This window comes from Boeremia exigua (assembly GCF_020726555.1).
Source record: "Boeremia exigua strain MPI-SDFR-AT-0100 chromosome Unknown C7974scaffold_13, whole genome shotgun sequence".
NCBI lineage: Eukaryota > Fungi > Ascomycota > Dothideomycetes > Pleosporales > Didymellaceae > Boeremia > Boeremia exigua.
The window spans coordinates 1,040,402-1,062,147 of NW_025763530.1; the positions used below are offsets into that span (position 1 = coordinate 1,040,402).

At 54.0% G+C, this 21,746-nt stretch overlaps 9 protein-coding genes across 9 annotated transcripts; 5 read left to right on the plus strand and 4 right to left on the minus strand.

Annotated features, from left to right (window-relative positions):
• Positions 1–3: 3 nt before the first annotated feature.
• C7974DRAFT_345253 (DNA polymerase delta, subunit 4-domain-containing protein) lies at positions 4–1,106 on the plus strand. The gene is made up of 2 exons (XM_046139348.1): positions 4–641; positions 697–1,106. Exons 1-2 carry the CDS (start codon positions 219–221, stop codon positions 874–876), a joined length of 603 nt encoding a protein of 200 aa, XP_045992283.1. The 5' UTR covers positions 4–218; the 3' UTR covers positions 877–1,106.
• A 1,300-nt stretch (positions 1,107–2,406) lies between these two features.
• On the plus strand, positions 2,407–4,745 carry C7974DRAFT_72781 (dual specificity protein phosphatase PPS1). Its single transcript, XM_046147155.1, has 2 exons — positions 2,407–4,399; positions 4,452–4,745. Exons 1-2 carry the CDS (start codon positions 2,526–2,528, stop codon positions 4,630–4,632), a joined length of 2,055 nt encoding a protein of 684 aa, XP_045992284.1. The 5' UTR covers positions 2,407–2,525; the 3' UTR covers positions 4,633–4,745.
• A 329-nt stretch (positions 4,746–5,074) lies between these two features.
• On the minus strand, positions 5,075–7,756 carry C7974DRAFT_72788 (G protein-coupled glucose receptor regulating Gpa2-domain-containing protein). The gene is made up of 3 exons (XM_046147156.1): positions 7,169–7,756; positions 6,971–7,122; positions 5,075–6,924 (listed from the first exon to the last, which is right to left on the minus strand). The coding sequence occupies exons 1-3, from the start codon at positions 7,444–7,446 to the stop codon at positions 5,471–5,473; spliced, it is 1,884 nt and encodes a 627-aa protein (XP_045992285.1). The 5' UTR covers positions 7,447–7,756; the 3' UTR covers positions 5,075–5,470.
• Positions 7,745–9,120, minus strand: C7974DRAFT_72794 (uncharacterized protein). Its single transcript, XM_046147157.1, has 3 exons — positions 8,848–9,120; positions 8,480–8,797; positions 7,745–8,425 (listed from the first exon to the last, which is right to left on the minus strand). The coding sequence occupies exons 1-3, from the start codon at positions 8,900–8,902 to the stop codon at positions 8,043–8,045; spliced, it is 756 nt and encodes a 251-aa protein (XP_045992286.1). The 5' UTR covers positions 8,903–9,120; the 3' UTR covers positions 7,745–8,042.
• A 686-nt stretch (positions 9,121–9,806) lies between these two features.
• C7974DRAFT_321208 (uncharacterized protein) lies at positions 9,807–11,242 on the plus strand (the record flags this gene model as incomplete). Its single annotated transcript, XM_046138794.1, has 2 exons — positions 9,807–10,567; positions 10,621–11,242. 2 exons carry the CDS (start codon positions 9,807–9,809, stop codon positions 11,240–11,242), a joined length of 1,383 nt encoding a protein of 460 aa, XP_045992287.1.
• Positions 11,243–11,436: 194 nt separating this feature from the next.
• C7974DRAFT_368437 (UDP-glucose 4-epimerase) lies at positions 11,437–13,037 on the minus strand. The gene is made up of 3 exons (XM_046139896.1): positions 12,766–13,037; positions 12,468–12,702; positions 11,437–12,417 (listed from the first exon to the last, which is right to left on the minus strand). The coding sequence occupies exons 1-3, from the start codon at positions 12,792–12,794 to the stop codon at positions 11,560–11,562; spliced, it is 1,122 nt and encodes a 373-aa protein (XP_045992288.1). The 5' UTR covers positions 12,795–13,037; the 3' UTR covers positions 11,437–11,559.
• A 1,488-nt stretch (positions 13,038–14,525) lies between these two features.
• Positions 14,526–16,949, plus strand: C7974DRAFT_437503 (UNC-like C-terminal-domain-containing protein; the record flags this gene model as incomplete). The annotated part of the gene is made up of 3 exons (XM_046145196.1): positions 14,526–15,149; positions 15,187–15,267; positions 15,408–16,949. 3 exons carry the CDS (start codon positions 14,526–14,528, stop codon positions 16,947–16,949), a joined length of 2,247 nt encoding a protein of 748 aa, XP_045992289.1.
• Positions 16,950–17,350: 401 nt separating this feature from the next.
• Positions 17,351–20,622, plus strand: C7974DRAFT_72838 (MCM2/3/5 family-domain-containing protein). Its single transcript, XM_046147158.1, has 3 exons — positions 17,351–17,677; positions 17,727–20,172; positions 20,225–20,622. The coding sequence occupies exons 1-3, from the start codon at positions 17,385–17,387 to the stop codon at positions 20,342–20,344; spliced, it is 2,859 nt and encodes a 952-aa protein (XP_045992290.1). The 5' UTR covers positions 17,351–17,384; the 3' UTR covers positions 20,345–20,622.
• Positions 20,623–20,682: 60 nt separating this feature from the next.
• Positions 20,683–21,670, minus strand: C7974DRAFT_404701 (uncharacterized protein). The gene is made up of 2 exons (XM_046142971.1): positions 20,982–21,670; positions 20,683–20,917 (listed from the first exon to the last, which is right to left on the minus strand). The coding sequence occupies exon 1, from the start codon at positions 21,632–21,634 to the stop codon at positions 21,026–21,028; it is 609 nt and encodes a 202-aa protein (XP_045992291.1). The 5' UTR covers positions 21,635–21,670; the 3' UTR covers positions 20,683–20,917; positions 20,982–21,025.
• Positions 21,671–21,746: the final 76 nt, after the last annotated feature.

Consider the following 21,746-nt stretch of genomic DNA (forward strand, 5'->3'; position numbering starts at 1 on the left):
CGAGTACATGGGCAGTGAACTGCGAGCACGTGCTAGCGTGACACCTTTAGCGCGCATCACCGCGCCAACCACGCAGCGCTGATTGGCGAGCCTTGCGTCACTCGTCACTCTTGCAGCTGCGCCCTTGATCGCATCGCGCTGAGCGCAATTGACTCGCCTCCATCACGTCGCAACTATCCTCAGATATCGTATTCAGACACACGCCTATCGTATTGACCATGGCGCCGAAACGACGAGTATCCGGTCCCGCAGCCAAGTCGCAGCAGTCGACCCTCGCCTTCCACGGAGGTGCCAACAAAGTCACAAAGCATGGCGCAAGAGCGCAGGACGTGAAGAAAGATCTTCTTTCGAAGAGCACATCAAAGGCCATCAAGCCAGATGTCGTTGATCTTGAAACCGTCGAAGAAGTGAAGCCCACCACGGTCGAGGCTGACATCATCGATCAAGTCGAGAAAGAGGTCGCAGTGCAAAAGGCTGAGAGCAGTCCAGAAGATGAAGCTGCCGGGCGCATCGCGGATTCTGCGATCAAGAAATACTGGGCGTCGAAGGAGAAGCAGAGGCTAGCGCCCAGGGTACATCAGCATGAACTGAGCTTGCATGAAAAGGTGTTGCGGGAGTTTGACATGAGTGCACAGTATGGCGTAAGTTTGAGCCATTCGAAGCAACTAGTCAACCGAGCTAATTCACGACGAATAGCCATGCACTGGTATTGCGCGACTGAAGCGCTGGAAGCGTGCGCACCGTTTAGAACTTGAGCCTCCTATTGAGGTACTTGCTGTTCTCCTTAAGGAGCAAGAGAGCGCCAAGGACAAACTTGCGGTCCAGCGATCTCATGTGGACGAGCTACTAAACACCAGAACCGAAATTGAGGCATGAGTGCAAAGTCGGAGTCGCTTCAGGACGTATCAACGGAGTGATCTACAAGCAATGTGACAGCATGAACCTATGTATTATGTATTGTTTGGAGTTAAGGAGCTACAGTGACGGATTAGGCAATATCTGCAGACTTCGAAACGGTGCATGCGAGCATTTACGCCAAGTGATAGAGGGCTAGCCTCAACAAATTCAGAGAACAATGAATGGATCGCTCACACCGTCTTTCATCGTAAACAGCAGCATCAAGCTAGCATTGGCTGACAGCGTAGATTTTCGGTCTAATTGATTTGATCGCCAGACGGCACAGATTTACGTCAAGCTGCATCCACGCAGAGGCGGCCATGTGCAGCGCTGCCGTCGCGGGCAGAAGCATCCCAAACACCAAGGCTAATGTAACCGAGCGATCCCTGGAATTGTCTTGGTCGCAAGACCCTACCGCGGCGTTGGTACATTTCTGAGGTGCGGGGTTGGTGCGCCAGGTCAGCATTAGCCAGCACCACCTTCACGTGTGCCTTGCCTGCGGTATTGTCTCCGTCAAAACATGCGTTGTTGTGTACTCTCGTGTCGTGTCGGCTTTGTCAAAGCGGCTCCCATGCAACGGTCAAGAGGCGGGGTTGATCGATGCATCCTGATGGCGGCTCGCAGAACAGCCCAGAGCTTCACGGTGGTCAGAATGTGGCGAGGAGCTTTGCGGCTGCAGATGTGGGGTCCACTTGTGTGAAAGATCCGCATGCGACTGGACGCTAGGATGACAGCCCAATTCCACGCTGCCGGCGATGCCTGTCAGTGGGTCCTTCGGCCGGGCCAACTCATCGGCGTGCCGAGTGGAGTTTGAAGGCTGACGAACCGATGGGCCTTAACTCTGCGCAGCGGGTCCAGTGGACACCTGGGAATGCTGGGGTTCAATGGTATCCGACCCACCCGCATTATCGTTATCGGGCAGCGGTAATATCTACGAGGGTACTGCCGAGTCACTTTGCGTGGAACAGCTATCTTGCGTGCGAATAGGGTTATTTTAGCAAAGCATGCTTCAGCGCTATCGCCTGCGATCCAACAGCAGAACCTTGTGTGGACAAGTGTGCATGTGGCTTGCAGATGCGACCCAGACTGGCTCAGGCAGAGCGGCGCCTCTTGTGTGCTGCAGGCGGGGAACCCACTAAACACCTAGGATACCATTCCGCTGTGCAACCACCATTACCCTCTTCCTTTGCCCACCTGTTTCGCTTTTTCTCATTCTTCACATCAAACCAATTCTTCCTGCACTTCACTTCATACCACATATCTGGCCAGCATGCTCAGTGCCTCTGTTGTCGCACTGTAGATTTTACTTTCTGAGTGGGCCGCTCTTGTGTCTCGGCGCTCTACTGCCGCTCAATCGCAGCTTCCTAACATCGGTCAAATCGCAACGGCTCAGCATCGTAAGTCAACACTTCGTTGTACTCGCGCCCAATATAGGCATGCAACATTGGAACGACATTGACATGCGATCGCAGGGCTATCACTCCACCACTGTCACCCCGCAATTAGTGTTGCATCTCTCGCGCTACCCACATTCGGCGACTTGATCTTGTTTAGGAAGGGCAGACCGGCCTTATCAGCACATTGCGTCGCGTGCCTTCAACTGCACCGTCGACACTTCAATCGCAAGCATGGCAGCTGCAGTGGCAAGAGCGCCGCCTATGCCAGGTTGCACTTCAACATCTCCCACGCATCTCTCGCTCAATACGTCGACCCGTGGCGCTCCCGTCGCCATACCCAACAAACATATTCCAGTATGCTCGCCAGGTGGTATTCCAGCAACACCACCAGCTTCTCCACCGCGAGACGACATTCGCATCGACACGTCCTCGATCACATATCCACCGGAGAAGTACTGTACCGAGTTCTGCAATGATCCTCCAGTGTACACAATCACTGCAGACCGGATGGCAGAGGCTCTGGAATACATGGCGACACACCCGCTGCCGAGCCCAGAGCAGGTCTTTCCATGGCTTCATGGTTTGCATGCTGAGAACCAGATTCAACTTGCCTTCTTCGCTTCTCGTCGCAAAGCCGCCCGCAAGATTCCCAATTGCATTCGCAGCTTGACTATCGTAAAGACTGGAGGAGATTTGACTGTATCAAAGATGAAGGGTGCCATTGCAGCTGAGGAGATCCTTTGCGCAGGTTTAGATGCTTCGCCCACCTTCATGGAGTGCGATCCCCAAGACGGCTTTTCCGTGCGCAACTTTCAAATCCAAGCATGCAAGTTAGCCATGGTCTCCGACATCATTGTCTACGGAGATCAGAAGACACACCCCAATGACACCATCGCTCTTGCCAAGATGATCTCACAGGCTCAACGAGAGTACGAAGTGCGCAACGAGTTCCCCACTGGCTTGTTCAACACGTTCATGCTCTCAGATTCATTCGGCACCGTGCAAGAGAAACACCCAGAGCTTATCGCTGTCGACCCTACTGGTCGCGTGACCGGTAACGTCGTCGATTTCTTTTACTGGGAGCGATACGAGATGTGTGACATGTCAAAGTCGTCCGAGATCAGCAACAACGTGTTCTTGGGGCCTACACCCGATTCGGCGCTTCATCCAGACTGCTTGGGTGAGAACGAATTTGACGTGCTCATTGAAGCAACGGACCTTGCACATGTGCCAGAGTCGCGGTCCTTGCGAACCCTGCGCATGTCAATGGAGAAGGTTACACGCAAGTCTGCGTTACACATGGAGTTTCCATCATCTGGTAGCATCATGCCGCCCTCCTGGTCTCATACGGAGGTCGATGGTTTGATGGAAACCTGCCGGTGGATGTACGATCTTGCCAACCCATCAGAAGTCCGTCGATCAAAGCGCAGACGGAGTGACGACGACGAAGCTATCGAGCTAGATGATATTGCCACGCCACGGAAGTTTCTGATCCATTGCACAGATGGTTACACAGAAACCACCCTGCTTGCACTAGCTTACTTCATGTACGCGGAAGGCCTTCCGGTTCATGATGCTTGGATCCAGTTGCACAAGGAGAAGGGCCGCAACTTCTTCGCTTACCCTTCCGATGTTGCACTTCTCACAACCATCCAGCCACGTATCTTGCAGGAGTCACCAAAGTTTAACAAGAGTGTCTTCAATCTTGCCGAGCCACAGTGGCTGTCCAAGATCGACGGCAGTTTGCCTAGTCGGATCCTGCCATACATGTACCTGGGCAATTTGGGCCATGCCAACAACCCAGAATTGCTCAAGGAATTGGGTATCACAAGGATCTTGAGTGTCGGTGAAGCCCTGTCCTGGCCAGATGACGCCAAGACACAGCTTCAATGGCCCGATAAGAACTTTCTGATGGTAGACAAAGTTCAAGACAATGGTGTTGATCCCTTGTGGAACGAGTTCGAGCGCTGTCTTAAGTTTATCGAAGCTGGAAAGGCTGCTGGCGAAGCCACACTTGTGCACTGCCGTGTAGGTGTGTCTCGATCAGCGACGATCTGCATCGCAGAAGTCATGAAAGAGATGAATTTGTCATTTCCCCGTGCCTAGTAAGTATCTAGTTATACATGCATAACCCAGCAGCTGCTAACAGACCTCTAGCTGCTTTGTCAGAGCACGACGACTGAATGTCATCATTCAACCGCATCTTCGATTCACCTACGAACTTCTTAAGTGGGAAGAGTATCAGCGTCAGAGACGCAACGAGCCTCTTCGCCGCGAGCTTGAGTGGGCAACCGTCGCGCGCGAGATCGCGCTGATGAACAAGCCCTACTCTAGATGACCTTACGACCTGTATCCAACATGATTTACGACCAACCTGTGTACGACCACTACACGCACGCCGCCCACGGAATGTGGGCTTTATTAGCACACCAAGCGATGTTGCAATGTTCTTCGCCTTCTACAATCTTCTATTTACACACGGCGCTGGAATGCTTTGCGCAGTACTTCTTATTAAGGCTACTAAATTTCTCAAGATTTCGGCCACACGGCGCAGTTGGCTCGTATGGACGTCTGCCATTTTTGGGCCATCTTCTGGATGTCGATGGGCTCTTCGGCGGATTCATGGGCGTCATCTATGCGTGTACTTATGTTCAGAGACTGGGCATTAGGCCGAGATACATTTACACGGCGTTTCTGGGGTATATGGCAGGCTTCTCCGTATATTATTTAGGATAGCTTGCCTTCAAATTCTACGTTTTACTTTTACTTCAGCTCGAGAATTACGTGGTTGACCAATGTGACAGCACTTCCCTTGGCCGGTTTGGTCACTGCAAGTGGTGACGGAAGATATGACAGGCCATTAGGGACGAGCGGCTTTCGTTCCAACAGAGACCGCATCTGTCGGTCATCCATGTGCGGCGACCGCACCGCTTAGCTCGCCTCGTTGTAATGATGGGTGCGTGTACGACAGGTAGACATTTCACTTGGGCGTCGGCGCTGGATAGCAACACGAACTGTCTTTCGAGTAGGCAAGTGAGCCGAACCAGGAGACGAAAGGTTACAATTAAGAGCATGCCCACATACAGAAAGAAATCCCGTTGGAACGATACCACGCCATGCAAACCCACTAAAACACACTTCAAGCCCAGGATAAACCCGCGGGGCCTATAGTCCCGTCACTTCTTTCTCCTGCCTTGCACCGTCTCCACAGTATCGTCCTCCAGCCCGGTATCATCGTACACCTTCCCATCACTCCCGTCCCCCACATTCAACATGCCCAGCTGCACCGAGTCCCGCTTCCCGCCCCTCTTCCCCCCTTCGTAAAAATCCAAGGCATACACATCCCGCACCGGCCGCTCCCCCAACGCCCTCAGCCTCTCCTCGCGCTCCAGATCCAGCCGCTGGCGCGCCTGCTCCGCCGCGATCCTCGCAAAGTCCCCGCTCGCACTTGACCGATAGCTGTGACTCCCCCTGCGCCTCGCGCTCGCCGCACTACTGCCCCCGACCCCGTCGCTCAGAGCATCGCCCACGTCGGATTGCCTGCGGCGCACGGCAAAGCTGCCCCAGAACGTGCCGTCGGAGCGCGGCATGCCGCGCCAGGGCTTCTCGCGCACGGAGAAAATCAGCGCGTCCACGGCGCCCATCATGCAGATGCACATGCTGCTGCCGATGCGCAGGAACTCGACGGGCTGGTCGACGTACTTGTTCCAGTAGTTCATGCAGTGCATGGCGAAGGGGATCAGCCACATGAGCGTGTAGACGAGCGGGTAGATGAAGATGAGGCGCAGTTGGCGGTGGATGCGTTGGCGCTGGCGTTCGAGGCGAACTTGGGCGGGGGAGGTGGGGGAGAGGGTTCGTAGTGATTTGGAGGATGGGGTCAGGGTTGTGGGTTCCGAGCTGCTGTTGCTGTTGTCGTTGGTGGTTCTGCCGTTCGAGCGTGATGTTCCGTCGTAGGGCGAGATGGTATTGTTGATGCTGTGGCCGGAGGGAATGGCCAAGAGGAAGGGACGGGAGCGAGCAAGATGAAAGGAGGTTGTGGGAGGAGACTGGGCTATTCCGCTCTCAAAGGAGACGCGTTGGGGCACATGTGAGGAAGTAGGACTTAGGGCTAGGGCTGACGATGACTGGCGCTGGGCTGTAAAGATGTCGTGTCCTATTGACGATTTCCGACGCTGTGGTTGTGGTCTTGACTGCGTATCGTGAAGCTCAAATGTGATATCATCCATCTTTGCCTCGTTTTGCGTGTCATGTGGGGTCGAGTTTAGGCCGTCGTAGGTTTTGAGGCCCTCGAAGCCTGTATCAACATTCGAGTATCCGCGAAATTTGAAGCCTACGTGCGCATAGATTGCTACAGCCAGCCCGATAATTGTGATAACGATGATATATCGTGGGACCCAGGTAAGTGCCAGCCGATACCAAAAGGGACGAACTGGAAGCGTGCAGAACGCACCCTGCGACACATACGCCTGGCGCGGGTTGCTGAAGGCCAAGCCAGCCATGAGCACCGGGAGTACGAAGGCCCCAACGTAGATATATCGGCGGCAGGGGTAAAGGCCATCCGAGCTGACACGCGTTGATGGGTTGAAGACTTGTATCGCGCTGTGTACGGCCATTACCAAGACAGCATAGTCTGAGGCTAATGTCAGATGATAAATTTAGTCAAACATGTCACTCACCACTGGTTTGCGTTCCGTACTGCACCAGAAATCCGCTGACCTGGCAGAAAGTGCTTCCAGTCTTGACAGTTCCGCGTGCTAGGGAAATGGTAGCGAAAACGAAGAGCCACGCCCCACGCATAAGGTCGCCGTATATCAATATCATAATCAATCTTCACGTTGTCAATCAGCAAGTCAGACTGCGGTAGAAGAACTCACCTGTGGCGAAAGCGTCCTGCAAATCGACAGAACCAGTACATACAAACGATAGAAGCGATGAGGCTAACAGTGGCGCATGCAAGTGCCGCAACTCCAACTCCATACTCTTTGGCTTTGTTCCCATCCGTCATTGACACTGGATTATACCAAAGCGAGCAGGCCGGAGAAACAAAAGTGAAGAGCACGAGAGCGTACAATGACAAGGAGAAGCCGAAAGGAATAGGAACGTAAGGCAAGGTCAGGGAACGATACGAACGGCTGCTACTGACTCGATCCATGGTATTAGTCTTATAACTTTCGCGAGGAAGATCGGTTCCGGATGTGTTACAGAGGTATGAGAGGGTTCGTATTATAGTAGGGAAGTGAAGGAGCAAAGATCAGCGATGGTTGAGAATACGGGGAGGCTATTCATAATGCGTGTTGTTGTCGGCAATGCCTATCGAAAGCGTGTAAGACAAGCAACAAGGACCTGTTCTGGGGTGCTGATGTTCCTGACGACGTGCCGCACTGAAACATTATCTTCGATTTCTCTACTATTGCCTTGAATGAGCACTCGATCGCCGTCATTTTGCAGCCGTGAAAATCCGAAGATCGGCGCCCTTTGCTCTCTTCATGCCCCATATGCTGAGCTGGATAGAGGTCGGCTCCTGGAAATGCCAAAAGCTAGATGCATCATATGCAGGCGCTACAAATGCCATGATGTGCTAGGGAACTGAACATGAAGTGCATCGCAGCAGATCGTCCAATACAACTTACTCGCTGAGGTTGAGACGAACAACCCAACGAAGATTTTGGTCTTATCCTTGATGAAGTGATTTTTGACCCCGGTTAATAGCGTGTGTCGTGAAGCGTGAACCGTCTAATTCGTAAGTAGCTAGTCCAGTGATTCAGCGAGAGTGATGAGACTGAAGCGAACGTCACCACCTCCAGCCTCAGACTCGCGCTTAAGAAAGCTGCGTGGGCCCAAGGCGAGAGCCTTCTCACTCAGCACATCTTCGTCCGCAGAGAGCTTGCCACGGTTGAGAGGACCCTTCCTTCGGCCATCCAGCTCCCACAGGTTGTTGTCGTTTGATTTGATAAAACAGACATAATGGAGATCCACGTTGTCTTCCGCGTCAGGCGCTCTAGTGTCGCCGCCACCGGCAGCGGTTTGGTGAGCTTTCTCGAGAGCTTCCGACTCGTAGAGCAGATCGGCTCGCTCAATCGGTTTTAGTGGAATAGCGTCTTGCACAAGTTTTGCCAAGTCTGAGTTGGGGACTGGGCGATGTTAGATGATGTGAGCAGTACATGCACTTGTCCCAGGCTACTGACGAATGTTCGCGCGTGCTGCTCCGTTGGACACGCCGTGGAGCAGTCCAATCAGCCCACAAGCGTTTCCAATTGTTTGCTTGTACCATACTACCTCTTCACTGTCACCATGACCTGCATACTCGGGCTTGTCTTTGTCCTCCTCGCGACGGAACTTCTCGTATGTCTCGCTCACAGGGAAGACAAGGAGAAGGGCATGGGCGGGCCGAGGCACGAAAGCAAGCAGTTCGGGCTCGTCGATGCTAAAGACGTCATGGAATGCAAGTTTTGTCGACAGGCCAAGCTTATGGACCAGCGAGGACATAACATCGGGATTGTTCTCTGCGAGACATGTGAGTGCTGATGGCTCCGTTTGCAAGGCCGTGTCTTACCCAGGGGAATGAACCGCTTCCTCCCTGCGGGCACGTCAGGATTGTCGTCGGACATTTTGATTGTTCCTGTGGCGACGTTCCGATCAGGCCAAGAGATCTGACTGCGGTGTGGTGATCGTTGTTGCGGGGAGGTTTATTATGTACGCGGGGCAGTCCAAAGCAAACATAGCGCGTCATAGCAACTGGACGAGCAAGCAGCGCAGGCAGCAATTGCACGTGGAGTTGTCAAGGAACAGCGATTCATATCTGTTCTTCTCAGCAGCGTGCTCGTTGAGACCAACTTGCAGGCTACGCTATCTACAGCACACGAAAGTTGACTGTTCGTCACGTGCTAGCCCAGGCAAAGCATTAGAGGAGCAGTAAACGATGAGAGCAACTCAACATAAACGGTGCTCGAACGCGTCTGATCAGACCGCGATGGCCTCTCTCCAGTCTCAGAAAAACAGGCGGATAAGACCCTGAGCTTACCAAATTTACAGGATACATAACTTGCAGTTATTACAATTCCTAAAGCTAGAACTTAGTTAAGAACTACCTATATTAGAGGTAAAAAGCATTGTATAGAGTTTTTTGGTGTTTTCCCTACTTTACTGTCGTGTGGTGTACTTGGCTCACGTCCTCAGTCCACCGTTTGTTCTGCAACGTGAAAGCGTGAGAGGGCCTGTGCTGTTTGTCGGTGGCTGTCCATCGCCGCCGCCTTCGTGCCCCGCGCCGCCGGCAGTGGACCCACGAATTTTGGGTTGACTCAGCTTGCTATGCATTCACCCCCAGCTCTGCCCCTTCTGCGCACACGACTTGGCCAATCCACACGCCCAATACGCTGCACACGACCTGCCGCAGTCCCAATCACAGCTCGATATCGCTTTTCAGCCAGCCGAACCGCGGCCTCTCTCGCAGCACCGACTTTCTTTACCCCGCGGACCCCAATCGCCTTCAACTTTTTCCAACGCACCTTCGCCATGTCCAGCTCCACCCTCGACGAGAGCTTGGTCACCTACCTCAAGGCCCACGCCCCGAATAACGCTGCCGACGAGACCGACGCCGTCAAGGCGTCCCAGGCTCTCTTTCCCGAGGCCAAATACAGCGACGCCGAGAAGAAGGAGATCAGCCAATGGCTCTCCTCTGCCTCCCACATTGCCTCTGCTTCAGATGACGCCGCAAAGTCCGCCGAGCGTTTCGCGTCGCTGAATACACACCTCGCCAGCCGCACCACCGTCCTGGGCGCAAAGCCCTCCGTCGCAGACATCGCTCTTTACCAGAAGCTTGCGCCTGCTGTCTCAAAGTGGAGCGCGGAGGAGAGGACCGGCGAGCAGGGCTACCACCACATTGTCCGCTATGTCGACTTCGTCCAGAACTCGCCTGTGTTTGGCTTGAAGCTTGATGAGAAGGTCAACATCGATCTGGACAGCGTCATCTTCAAGATTAAGCCCGTCGATGCGAAGGCCGAGAAGGAGCGCAAGAAGAAGGAGAAGGAGGCGGCCGCTGCCGCTGCTGCTGGCAACGGCACTACACCCACAACCCTGACCGGCGAGCAGGGCGCCGAGGCCAAGAAGAGCAAGAAGGAGAAGGTCAAGGACCTTGCACAAGCAGCCGGCGATGCTGTCGCAGGAACTGTAGCTGGTAACCCCACAAACCCCACAGAAGGCAAGAAGGGCGCGCCCGAGGGTGCACCAACCCAGAAGAAAGAGAAGAAGAAGAAGGAGCCCAAGCCCCAGAAGGCGTACGTGATGGCCACCTCCACTGAAGCATGAACATCTGCTAACTGCATGACAGAGCACCGGTCGAGAAGCCTCTCTCGCCCGCTCTCATCGACCTGCGCGTCGGCCACATCCTGAAGGCCGAGACCCACCCGAACGCCGACTCTCTCTTCGTCAGCACCATTGCCTGCGGCGACGCGCCCGGCACAGAAAACACCTCGGAATACGAGGGTCAGGTCGTCCGCACCGTCTGCTCGGGTCTGAACGGCCTGATCCCCCTCGCCGAGATGCAAAACCGCAAGATCATCGCCGTCTGCAACCTCAAGCCCGTCACCATGCGCGGCGTCAAGTCGTGCGCCATGGTCCTCGCCGCCAGCCCACGCGTCAAGGAGGGCGAGGACGCGCACAAGGGGCCAGTCGAGCTGGTCAACCCGCCTGCGGACAGCAAGGCCGGCGACAGAGTCTTCTTCGAGGGCTGGGAGGGCGAGCCCGAGGGCGTGCTCAACCCCAAGAAGAAGGTCTGGGAGACTATCCAGCCTGGCTTCACTACCACAGATGCTCTCGAGGTCGGTTTCAATGTTGCCGAGGTACCGCAGTTGAGCGGCGAGGGGCCGGAGAAGAAGACGGGTGTCGCCAAGCTGAAGACAGCCGCGGGCTTGTGCAGTGTCTCGACACTCAAGGACGCTGTTGTGCGATGAGAGTTGTCTGTATCGGGGAAAAGAAAGCGAATCGAGTGTAAGTCGTAGACACGAAGGTGGGTTGCTGCGCTGTGAGACAGACGCATGCGCCGCAAGCAATCAACCACAGCCAAGACGCCTCTCGCCAGGCGTCTATCAAGACAAGACAACGAGTATGTCAAGCACACATGTGACGCGCGGTGACCTTGTTTGTAGTGATGTTCAATGCTTTTAATAAGTCTATATATGTGATGTGATCTTATGTACCAGCGCCTGCGATGATATGCCCTAATCAACAATTGGTATGTAGCATCTCCGAGCCATGTGTCACTCTCCCTCTACGCCTTCTTCTTCAGCGCCTCCACAAACTCCTTCGGCGGCGCCTGGTTGTACCCCTCGGGGTTATTCTCCGTCCACTTCCACAGATCCGCGCACGCGTCCTCAAGCGTGAACTCGGTCGACCACGCGAGCTCCTTGTTCGCGAGCGACGCATTGGCAGTCAGGTCCAGCACATCGCCCTGCCTGCGGCCCTGGACCTCGTACTTGAGATCGCGGCCGACGACGTCGCGGAACGCCTTGATCATCTCCAGCACCGTCGAGCCCTTGCCCGTGCCCAGGTTCCACGCCTTGACGCCCGGCTGCTGCTCGCGCAGGTAGTTCAGCGCCTGCAGGTGGCCGCGCGCAAGGTCCAGGACGTGGATGTAGTCGCGGATCGCGGTGCCGTCCTTGGACGCGTAGTCATCGCCGAACACGAGCAGCTTCTCGCGCTTGCCGATTGCGACCTGAGCTAGCAGCGGCAGCAGGTTGTAAGGGACGCCAAGCGGGTTCTCGCCCATCAGGCCGCTGGGGTGGGCGCCGGCGGGGTTGAAGTAGCGCAGCAGCGCGGCGTTCCATTTCTTGGACTCGGCGTCGTTGCCGGCCTTCTTTGCGTTGTTGCGCTTGGCTTCGATTTGGTCGGTGATGACGCTCTCGATGGTGGATTTTGTGCGGCCGTAGGTGTTGGTGGGGCCGATGGGGCAGTGTTCGGGGATGGGGATCATGTTCTCGAAGCGAGTGGCATCGCCGTACACGGTGGCGGAGGAGGAGAAGACGATGTTTGTGACGTTGTTCTTCTCCATTGCGGAGAGGAGGGAGATGGAGCCACCGACGTTGACGCGGTAGTATGTGAGGGGGATCTCGCCAGACTCACCGACGGCCTGCCAGTGGTGTCAGTATATGCATTTGGCTGACCTGTAGCAGTGTTTACCTTTAGCGCAGCGAAGTGAATGACGTTGTCAATGTCGGGGTGCTCTTTGAACACCTTGTCGAGCGCGGCCTCATCCTGGATGTCGAGCTCGTAGAATTCTGGCCTCTTGCCGGAGATGAGCTCGATACGGTTGATGACTTCCTTCGAGGAGTTGTAGAGGTTATCTACGATGACGACCTTGTAGCCAGCCTCGAGGAGAGCAAGAGCTGTGAACGAGCCAATGTAGCCAGTGCCACTGTACTTGATTAACACGATGCTGTGTACCGTATGATGGAATGTGGGGTGGAGGGGTACCTACCCAGTGACGAGGACAGATCCGGAAGCCATTGTGGGGTATGGTGTGGAGTATCTGTAGGCTGAGAGTTGGAAGGGGGAGTAGTCGGAGACAAGTTGAACTGTGGTGCTGGGAGTTATTGTGAGTTATAAAAAGTTACGAGTACCTGGTCGCGACCGATGCCGTCGTACGCGCGGCGATTCTTAGCGGATAGATTTCTTCTTACGGCAAGCGTGGGAGGGTTTCGTGCACGAGCATCGTTCAACGCTCCCAACGCCTGATCATGCAACTCGAGTCCTTGCTTTGAAATTCGACCTATCTCAGCTAGTCATGTAGCAGTAGGAGTGGTGCTTAGCAATCTAGACCGCTGGAGTAACTCACATAGGCAGCGAGCTCGACGCCAAGGACAGTACGAATTTCCCTCACTGTTGCGACAGTCTCATTGCGTTGCTTCGCAAGTTTCTCATACGGCCACTTACAGTAGTCACAGCCGTCGTTGTCCTTTCTCGAATGACACGATGTTCAAGTCTCGTGTCACCTCAAAAGACTGCACGATGCAGGCAGATGCCAAAGGGGATTGAGCCTCAGCCTTGGCATGCTCCGCTCTCGGTCGTCAGGGTGGAATTCAAATCAGTCCTGACCAGCTTTACTGGAGTCTTCGAAGTACATCTGTACAAGTTCCGTGGATAGAGAAGCAGGCGACACTAAACTCTCATTTGACACAGAAGAGAACAGCATCCAACTACCCAGATACCTCCCGGCTCTACTGTATAATCTAGTCGCTAGTAGTGTTGTTGCCACGCTCTTACATAGGTCACGGAGAGTCAGGGTCCATGGCGCCGCATCGAGGAAGGTGCGACATCGATTCAGCATCCGCCAGAGGTTGGCCATGTAGCTCAACGGCACAATCCAGTACGCGCCGATGTCAACAACAATCTTCTGGACTGTTTTTACTACTGTACCTCTTTGTTGTAGCTGTGTATTATTGTCTTTGTTCGTTGATGTGCACGGGCGCGAACTACCACATTCGGGAAAGACGATGTCCAACCCTTGCACACGCGCCTCGACACTTCACAACTCACGTCTCATTCTCATCACCACCGCCATATACAGTCGCGGGCGCGTTCAGCTCAGAAACTATGATCGCAAACCGTTCCGAACACGAGAAAGATCAAAATTTATCCTATTGACGCCGTTATCTTGGGTTGCGACGCGTTGACGATCTCCGCTACACGTGTTTGGGAACCCTGCCACCACAAGGATCCAGCATCAACAACGTCGCAATTGGCAGAGCAAGAGCAAGAGAAGGAATTTGGACCTCGGAACACGAGATTTCACGGCCCATTTTTATTTGTAGACTGCTAAACCGACAGTGTAAGTTTGTACGACATTCGTGCTTCGGTGATTCACTGCCCATCTCCTCGATCCTTTTGCTGCTAGTCCAAGTCAGAGGGCAACGTTCACCTTCACCTCACTTCTTGAGGCGAACCTCAGCACCAGCCCCTCGATTCCTGCTATTGTTGAGTCTATTGTCCAGCCTCTGCTATTGTGGAGTCATTGCCCGATTTCCTGCTCTCAAAAAGTCTGCTCTCCCCCGTCACTTTTCTTCAACCCCACGACACTTTCTTCTTTCCACACTGAACGCCGGCGTTCATCTCCTTTCTTCTCAACTCTACATTTGAACCCTTCACATCATATCAAGACTTACAATCACACAGCCTCACCACAATTGTCTGCCCAGGCATTGTTGTACCTTTTCCTATCTTTGACTTCAACACCTCATCATGTCGCAATTGACTGGCTTGGGCGGGCCCACGCCACGTCGATCTGGACGTCTGAGTTCCAAGGCTGGTTCCATCCTCGAGCAGTCTGTTGTGACGACTATGACCGCGGGCGGCACTCGCCAACGCAGGCAAGGACCACTCGCAAAAGTCAAGGCTCGCAGGTCGAATGCCTATGGCGCCAGTGGTCGTGTCGGTGCTGCAGAGGAACTTGCCATCTCCGCTACTGGTTTCGCACAAGCATTCCAGAACCAGCGAGGTGACGCTGTCGCTCGTGACGACGAAGAAGAAGAAGACGAGAACTCCGACAGCGTCGACGAGTTGGGTAAGGAGGCAAGGATGAGCGGTGCGCTTAACAGCAACAACGCGCGCAAATCCCCACCTCATGAACGCTCCTCCCCTCCTCCAGCACCCGCTCCCTTCACTTTCTCCGAGACACCTGATGCTCCATTCAGCGATGACGACCTAGCTTTTTCACTTGGTACCACATCGAAGTCACATACATCGAAGTCGTTTGGCATGGAGCACGAGGCCGGTATGCTACAAGAGCAACAACGTGACAACTTCCGGCTGTCCTCATCACCAGAACCTACACCAGTACCCAAGAACACTGTCACCAAGACCATCGTAACCAAGAGCATCCTGCGCCCCAATGGCCCATCAGCGAGAGTCCCTCTCAGCGCTAAAGCTACAACCGATATGGCGGACATCGATGCGTTTGTTGACGAGCGCCTTGCAGAAGAGCGTGCGCGGCTAAAGCGTTTCGGACCACCTCCACCGAAGACTTCATCACAAGCCTCTCCCGGGCTGGCAACACTGCCGGGACTTCGCCCTTCACCGCGTTATGATGTACGAACAGACGTACGATCGGACCCGCAATCTCAGTCACGTATTGAGCGACGACCGGAGCAGCTGATCGTCACTCAATCCCGACCATCTCCCCAGACTAGGCCTAACCGTCCCGAAGCTGTCAAGCAGTGGCTAGGTGGGGTCGAGCCAGGTGATGATATCACGAACAGTGAGATACTCGAGGATGAGCCGGAGTGGCCATGGCTATCACTTGTCCAGAAAGTGTTTTGGGTCGTGATGTTGATCAGCTGCATCGTGATGTTCACAGCCATGGCATCTTCTACGTTCTCAGACCCTACTCGCAAAGTCGCCTTGCATACTGCTGTTCGCAATCGCATCACAGCGTCTTGGTATGACACGGCGGACTGGATCCAGCCTGCAGAACATAAGTACAACGAAACAAGGGTTCTCATCACCTGGCTGTATGGTGAAGGAACTGGAGACGACCATCTCTTCTGGTCACGCATGTGGAAGAACCACAGGGAGTATGTGGGAAAGTTCGAGGAACTTGAGAGTGCCATCGACAAGATCAAGGCAGAGCTACCGGAGCTGATTGTCATCCGCCGTCTGCCAGACGAGCGGCTCGAAATCACTGACGAATTCTGGACCGCCCTTTTGAGCAAAGCACAAGCTAAAAGCGGCGACCCTACTTGGATCGAGTTCCTCAAAGCGAATAGACAGAAGGTGCAAGACTTGGACAGTACACTCATCGATGTTACCAAGCCTACAGCCCGACCGCAGATCGTAGGCCGCGATGAGTTTGTTAAGGCTATGCAGCAACACTACGATACTATCTCCGCAGACGTTAACCGGAAAATCGTCGAGTCTCTAAAGACACATGAGACGATAATCACTTCACTGATCCAGACTGAAGCGCGCAAGACTTTGATGGATTCCATTCGCCTCCAGTCCCTTGCACAGAGCAACCTCATCGCTAACTATGAACTCAACCTTAAGAAGCCCAACTACTTCTCGACTGGCATGGGTGCTCTTGTCGACCCTGTCCATACTTCATCGACCTTTGACAATGGCTCGCCGTCACTGATGAGTAGGGTGATTGGCAGTACACGACGGGCGAACCCCCCCAAAGCTGCTCTATCAAAGTGGGACGAGTTCGGCGAGTGCTGGTGTGCAGCGCCTAACCCGATGAAAGGCTACGCTCGACTCGGAGTTTCTCTACCCCGTTACATGTTCCCCAAGCAAGTCACTGTTGAACATGCGCCAATGAGCATGTCCCCTACGGGCAACATCGAGAAAGCACCCCGAAACATCGAGCTTTGGGCGGAAACCGACCAGCCGATCGAACAACACTACGGCCATAGCCACAACAAGTGTCTGGATCCAGGAGACCTCCGAGAGCTCGGCTATGTTTGCTTGGGCTCTTTCAAGTACAACATCCACGCATCCAACCACGTACAGACCTTCGATCTCGATGCCCAGCTTACGGTCCCCACCAGCAAAGTTGTCGTGCAGGTCACGTCCAACTGGGGAGCACCAAATACCTGCATCTATCGTGTGCGCCTGCACGGCGACGATGCTGAGGAGAAGCATAACTACGATGTTACCCTGAACGACTAGATGTCGGCATCTCGTTGATTGACCTCATGCCAGCATACAGTCAATTGACCTAGTCGACTGCAAAGCGACACTATCTCGGCGTTGTAAGGATTTTCGGCTTTTGTGGCTCTCAGAGTCCGGCGTTGCATGGACTGGTTCTCATTTGAATGAGAGCACAGTAGGGTGGGATTACTTGAGTTGTATACCCTTTCTCTTGCATCGACCTTAAGCCAGGTTCCGTAGGCCTTAATGGCACTTAAATATCAAAGAATGCATCATTTGACATTCCCAAATTGTGCAACACCGCTACATGTCTTCTTCAAAAGCTGGCCAAATATCAATTAACCCCTAATCTAGTCTAGCGCAGAACGCGGTTGCTCGGTCGATAACGCGACAAAAACGCGTCCCTTAACCCCACATCAAAGCCAACAGCGACACGAGCACCAGCAGCCCACCATGTCCTCGCTATTAGATGCTGTCCTGCACTCAGATCTTGCCGCGACCCCAGCAAGCACCGCCGGCGGTCCAACACCACGGTCGTCAGGCATACGGTCTTCCTCTGCAAGGCCCCGCGGACCGCCTTCAGAGAGCAACGGCGCGAACAGCGACATTGAAGCATTTCCAGATGACGAGGTCGTAGGCGCAAGAGGAGGCACTCGACGACCCAATGGACCCAGAACAGACATCCCCAAGGTGGTGGACGTTACCGGAGAAACTTTGGCACTCCGTTTCCAAGAGTTCTTGGAGAAGTGGGTGACGCAGCAAGACCATCTCGAAATAACGCTGACACCCAAATAGCTACACAGAAGAACCGTCGTCCTCAGTGTTACCCGTATCGAGCGTCGCCACAACAGACAAATATTACATCGCGCAAATTCGAGGCATGAAGCTCTACCAGCTGTCGACCCTCTACGTCGATTACACACACCTTATGAGGCATGAAGATGGCATCCTCGCGCAGGCCATTGCTAGCGAATACTATCGCTTCTTGCCATACATGATTCGCGCCCTCCACAGCTTGCTCGCCAAGTACGAGCCACAATACTTCCGCCAGCACAGGCAGCCAGAGTCGACATCTTCGGTCACCGCTGCCTCGCTTGCAGAAAACGCCACAAGTCAGAACGACAGTTTGAAGGAGAAGACGGCCAACCAGCAGACGGACAAGCTGTTTACTCTAGCATTCTACAACTTGCCCCTGGTTTCGCGCATTCGCCAGCTGCGCACCACTTCCATCGGCAGCCTCCTTTCCATCTCAGGTACAGCTACACGCACATCTGAAGTACGGCCGGAGTTGTCTATGGCGACCTTCGTTTGCGAGATCTGCAACACTGTCGTGCCAAACATAGAGCAGACTTTCAAGTACACAGAACCGACACAATGTCCCAATGTCACATGTATGAACCGCGAGGGGTGGCGCTTAGACATCAGACAATCCACTTTCGTGGATTGGCAGAAGGTACGCATCCAGGAAAACAGTTCAGAGATCCCCACGGGCAGCATGCCTCGAACGATGGATGTCATTCTGCGAGGAGAGATGGTCGATCGTGCAAAGGCTGGAGAGAAGTGCATATTCACCGGCACGGCTATTGTCATTCCAGATGTTAGTCAATTCCGCGTACCAGGTGTGCGGCCCCAAGCTATGAGGGACACATCGAATGCATCGCGAGGCAACGACGCTGGCGGATCTGGTGTCAGTGGTCTTAAGGCGCTTGGTGTCCGTGACTTAACCTACCGCATGTCTTTCCTGGCCTGTATGATCTCACCCGACCACACAACACCTGGAGCACCGTCGAACCACCATCTCAATGGCCAGGCTAGTAATATTCTAGCATCTTTACATCAAGGTCAAATTGAGTCTAATGCGACATCCGGGGAAGAGGCTCAGGAAGAGTACCTTGCAACTCTTACCGCGGCGGAAATCCAGGACTTGAAGGATATGGTGCACAAGCCCAACATCTTCATGCGACTTGTCGACTCAATCGCTCCTATGGTCTACGGCCACCAGGTCATTAAGAAGGGTATTCTTCTTCAGCTGATGAGTGGTGTGTCGAAAGAGACGCCTGAAGGCATGGCCTTGCGTGGAGACATCAATATTTGCATCGTTGGTGATCCTTCCACATCGAAGTCGCAATTCTTGAAGTACGTTTGCAGCTTTTTGCCTCGCGCTGTCTACACATCTGGCAAAGCTTCGTCGGCAGCTGGTCTGACAGCCGCGGTCGTCAAGGACGAGGAGACTGGCGAATTCACCATCGAAGCTGGAGCTCTCATGCTTGCGGACAATGGCATCTGTGCCATTGACGAATTCGACAAGATGGACATTAGCGACCAAGTCGCCATCCACGAAGCTATGGAACAGCAGACTATCTCTATTGCCAAAGCTGGTATCCAAGCTACGCTGAATGCTCGCACATCCATTCTTGCCGCTGCCAATCCCGTTGGCGGACGCTACAACCGCAAGACAACGCTTCGCGCCAATGTGAACATGTCAGCACCCATTATGTCCCGTTTCGATCTCTTCTTTGTCGTACTCGATGAGTGCGATGAAGCCGTCGACCGTCATCTCGCCGAACACATCGTGGGCATACACAAAGACCGGGATGAGTTCGTCCAGCCCGAGTTCTCCACCGAGCAACTGCAGCGCTACATTCGATTTGCAAAGACGTTCCGTCCCGAGTTCACGGAAGAAGCGCGCGAGTCGCTGGTTGAGAGGTACAAGGAGCTGCGCGCTGATGATGCGCAGGGTGGCATTGGACGCAACAGTTACCGCATCACAGTCCGTCAACTTGAGTCGATGATTCGATTGTCTGAAGCTATTGCAAAGGCGAACTGTGTACAGGATGTCACACCAGAGTTCGTGAAAGAGGCGTACAATCTACTTCGTCAGTCAATTATCTCAGTCGAGAAAGACGATGTCGAAATGGAAGACGATGATGACGAGGCTGTTCTTGCAGCAGCTGCTGCGGCTGAAGCTGAAGACGATACTCTGATGGCCGAGCGCGCCCGCACAGAAACACCTGCGCCGGCACCGCGAGAGAAGACAAAGATCACACACGACAAGTATATTGCGATGCGGAACATGTTCGTGCGCAGGGTCAACGACGACCAAGAGGAGACGCAGGATGGTGTTGAGGAAGAAGAGCTGCTGGTGTGGTATCTGGAGCAGAAGGAGAGTGAGATGGAGACCCAGGAAGACCTTGAGGCAGAGAGGGCGCTTGCCAAGAAGGTATTGAAGAAGGTAGTCAAGGTACGTTACATCACTGAACGGCGGTATGGATTTGTGCTAACACATCGTGCAGGAACAATACCTCATGCTGATTCGGGGCGAGGGTCTTGCGGATGAGCAAGGCCAGTCTGAAGCCGGCGGCAAGGCCGTGTATGTTCTGCACCCCAACTGCCCAGTTGAAGACATTGTTTGAACGAAAGCAACCGAGACCATACATGAGTCGATGATACAGATGACGAGCACGAAGAATGTGGGCGTTCCAAACGGTCCGGAGCTGGCGTTTAGATCTGTAAAGATAGGATTTGGTAGTGTTATACCCAACGTACTTGATGACAAGCAGATGCTTGGTCCCCCATAACAATGCATCAGTCGAGCAACAAACGTTTAGACTTAAGCCAGCCAGATAGGCTCAAGAGCGCATAAGTAGCTCCTACTTACTGGCCACTGGATTGGGTGGTTGCTATTCCCATGCCCGCTAGCCTAGCGTTCCTGCACCTGTCCAGCTGAGCCTCTTCACCACCTATGCTAAACACCGCTCAGCCAGCCTCAAGCCAAGACAGCATAGGATACACTCCTCGAGATCTAACAGGCCGCAGCATCGTCTGGACGCGTCTCAAGTTGCTGCATATGCATGGCAGTCAGAAAAATAGCATCATCCAGTGCATAGTGAAAGACGCTTGCTCGTTAAACGACAGCGTCTTAGGCTCACAAGGCTCACCGGATATCGAGAGAAAGATGGCACGTTTCGCTAATGGAAATCATGCAGGTATGCTAACTACGCCTGACCAATAGCATGGCAAAGCTTCGTAGAAGTCTCGCTGAACAAACAGCCCATGCAGAAATCCACTCGACACACACCAAGTTCTGTGTTCGACTAAGCACCCCTCAAACTCTCGACCTGATACTCAGAGCTCTCGTCGAGGTCCCATTCCCCGAAAAGCAGCCGATACCTGAACGGACGTTCACCCTCATTGCACACCAGCCAACCCGTCTCCGGGGTCCGCAAGCCCTGATCTCGATACCATCTATACTCCAAAGCCGTCATCCATCTCTTCGGCGCTGAATTGCGGTCTGAGCCCTCAGGACGTATTCCAGGTGCACTCCTAGAGGAGCTTCCATTCCTGGCGCCGCCTATCGGAGCTTCTCCCGCGCGCTCAGCTGGGACTGGAGCGTCGTTCGGCGCGCCCTCGTTTAGCAGCGCGACCATAGCTGCCGCCCCAGACGGCGTGTACGATGGCGCAAATGCAAGTGTAGGGCTGAGACTAGCGAGGACTGAGCCGCACGCGCGCGAAACAAGCTCAGTGGCTTTCTGGCGCCGCGCGCTCCAGGGATCGGGCTTGGGTTGCCATTCTGGATGCAAGGACAGCAGTTCGTCAAGGGATGTTGCGGTGAGCCAGCCACTTTTCTGGTGTTGAAGCACGATCAAGGGGTTGTTAGTACGTATTATTATGTTGTCGCTAGGATTGTGGATGAAGTAGAGCATTTTGTAGGCGCCCGCTAGTAGGGCTGAAGGAATGTGGTGCTGCATGACCGGACTGCTACTTTGTATAAGACATAATTGTGACAACATGCTTGCTCGTGAAGATTGTATATAT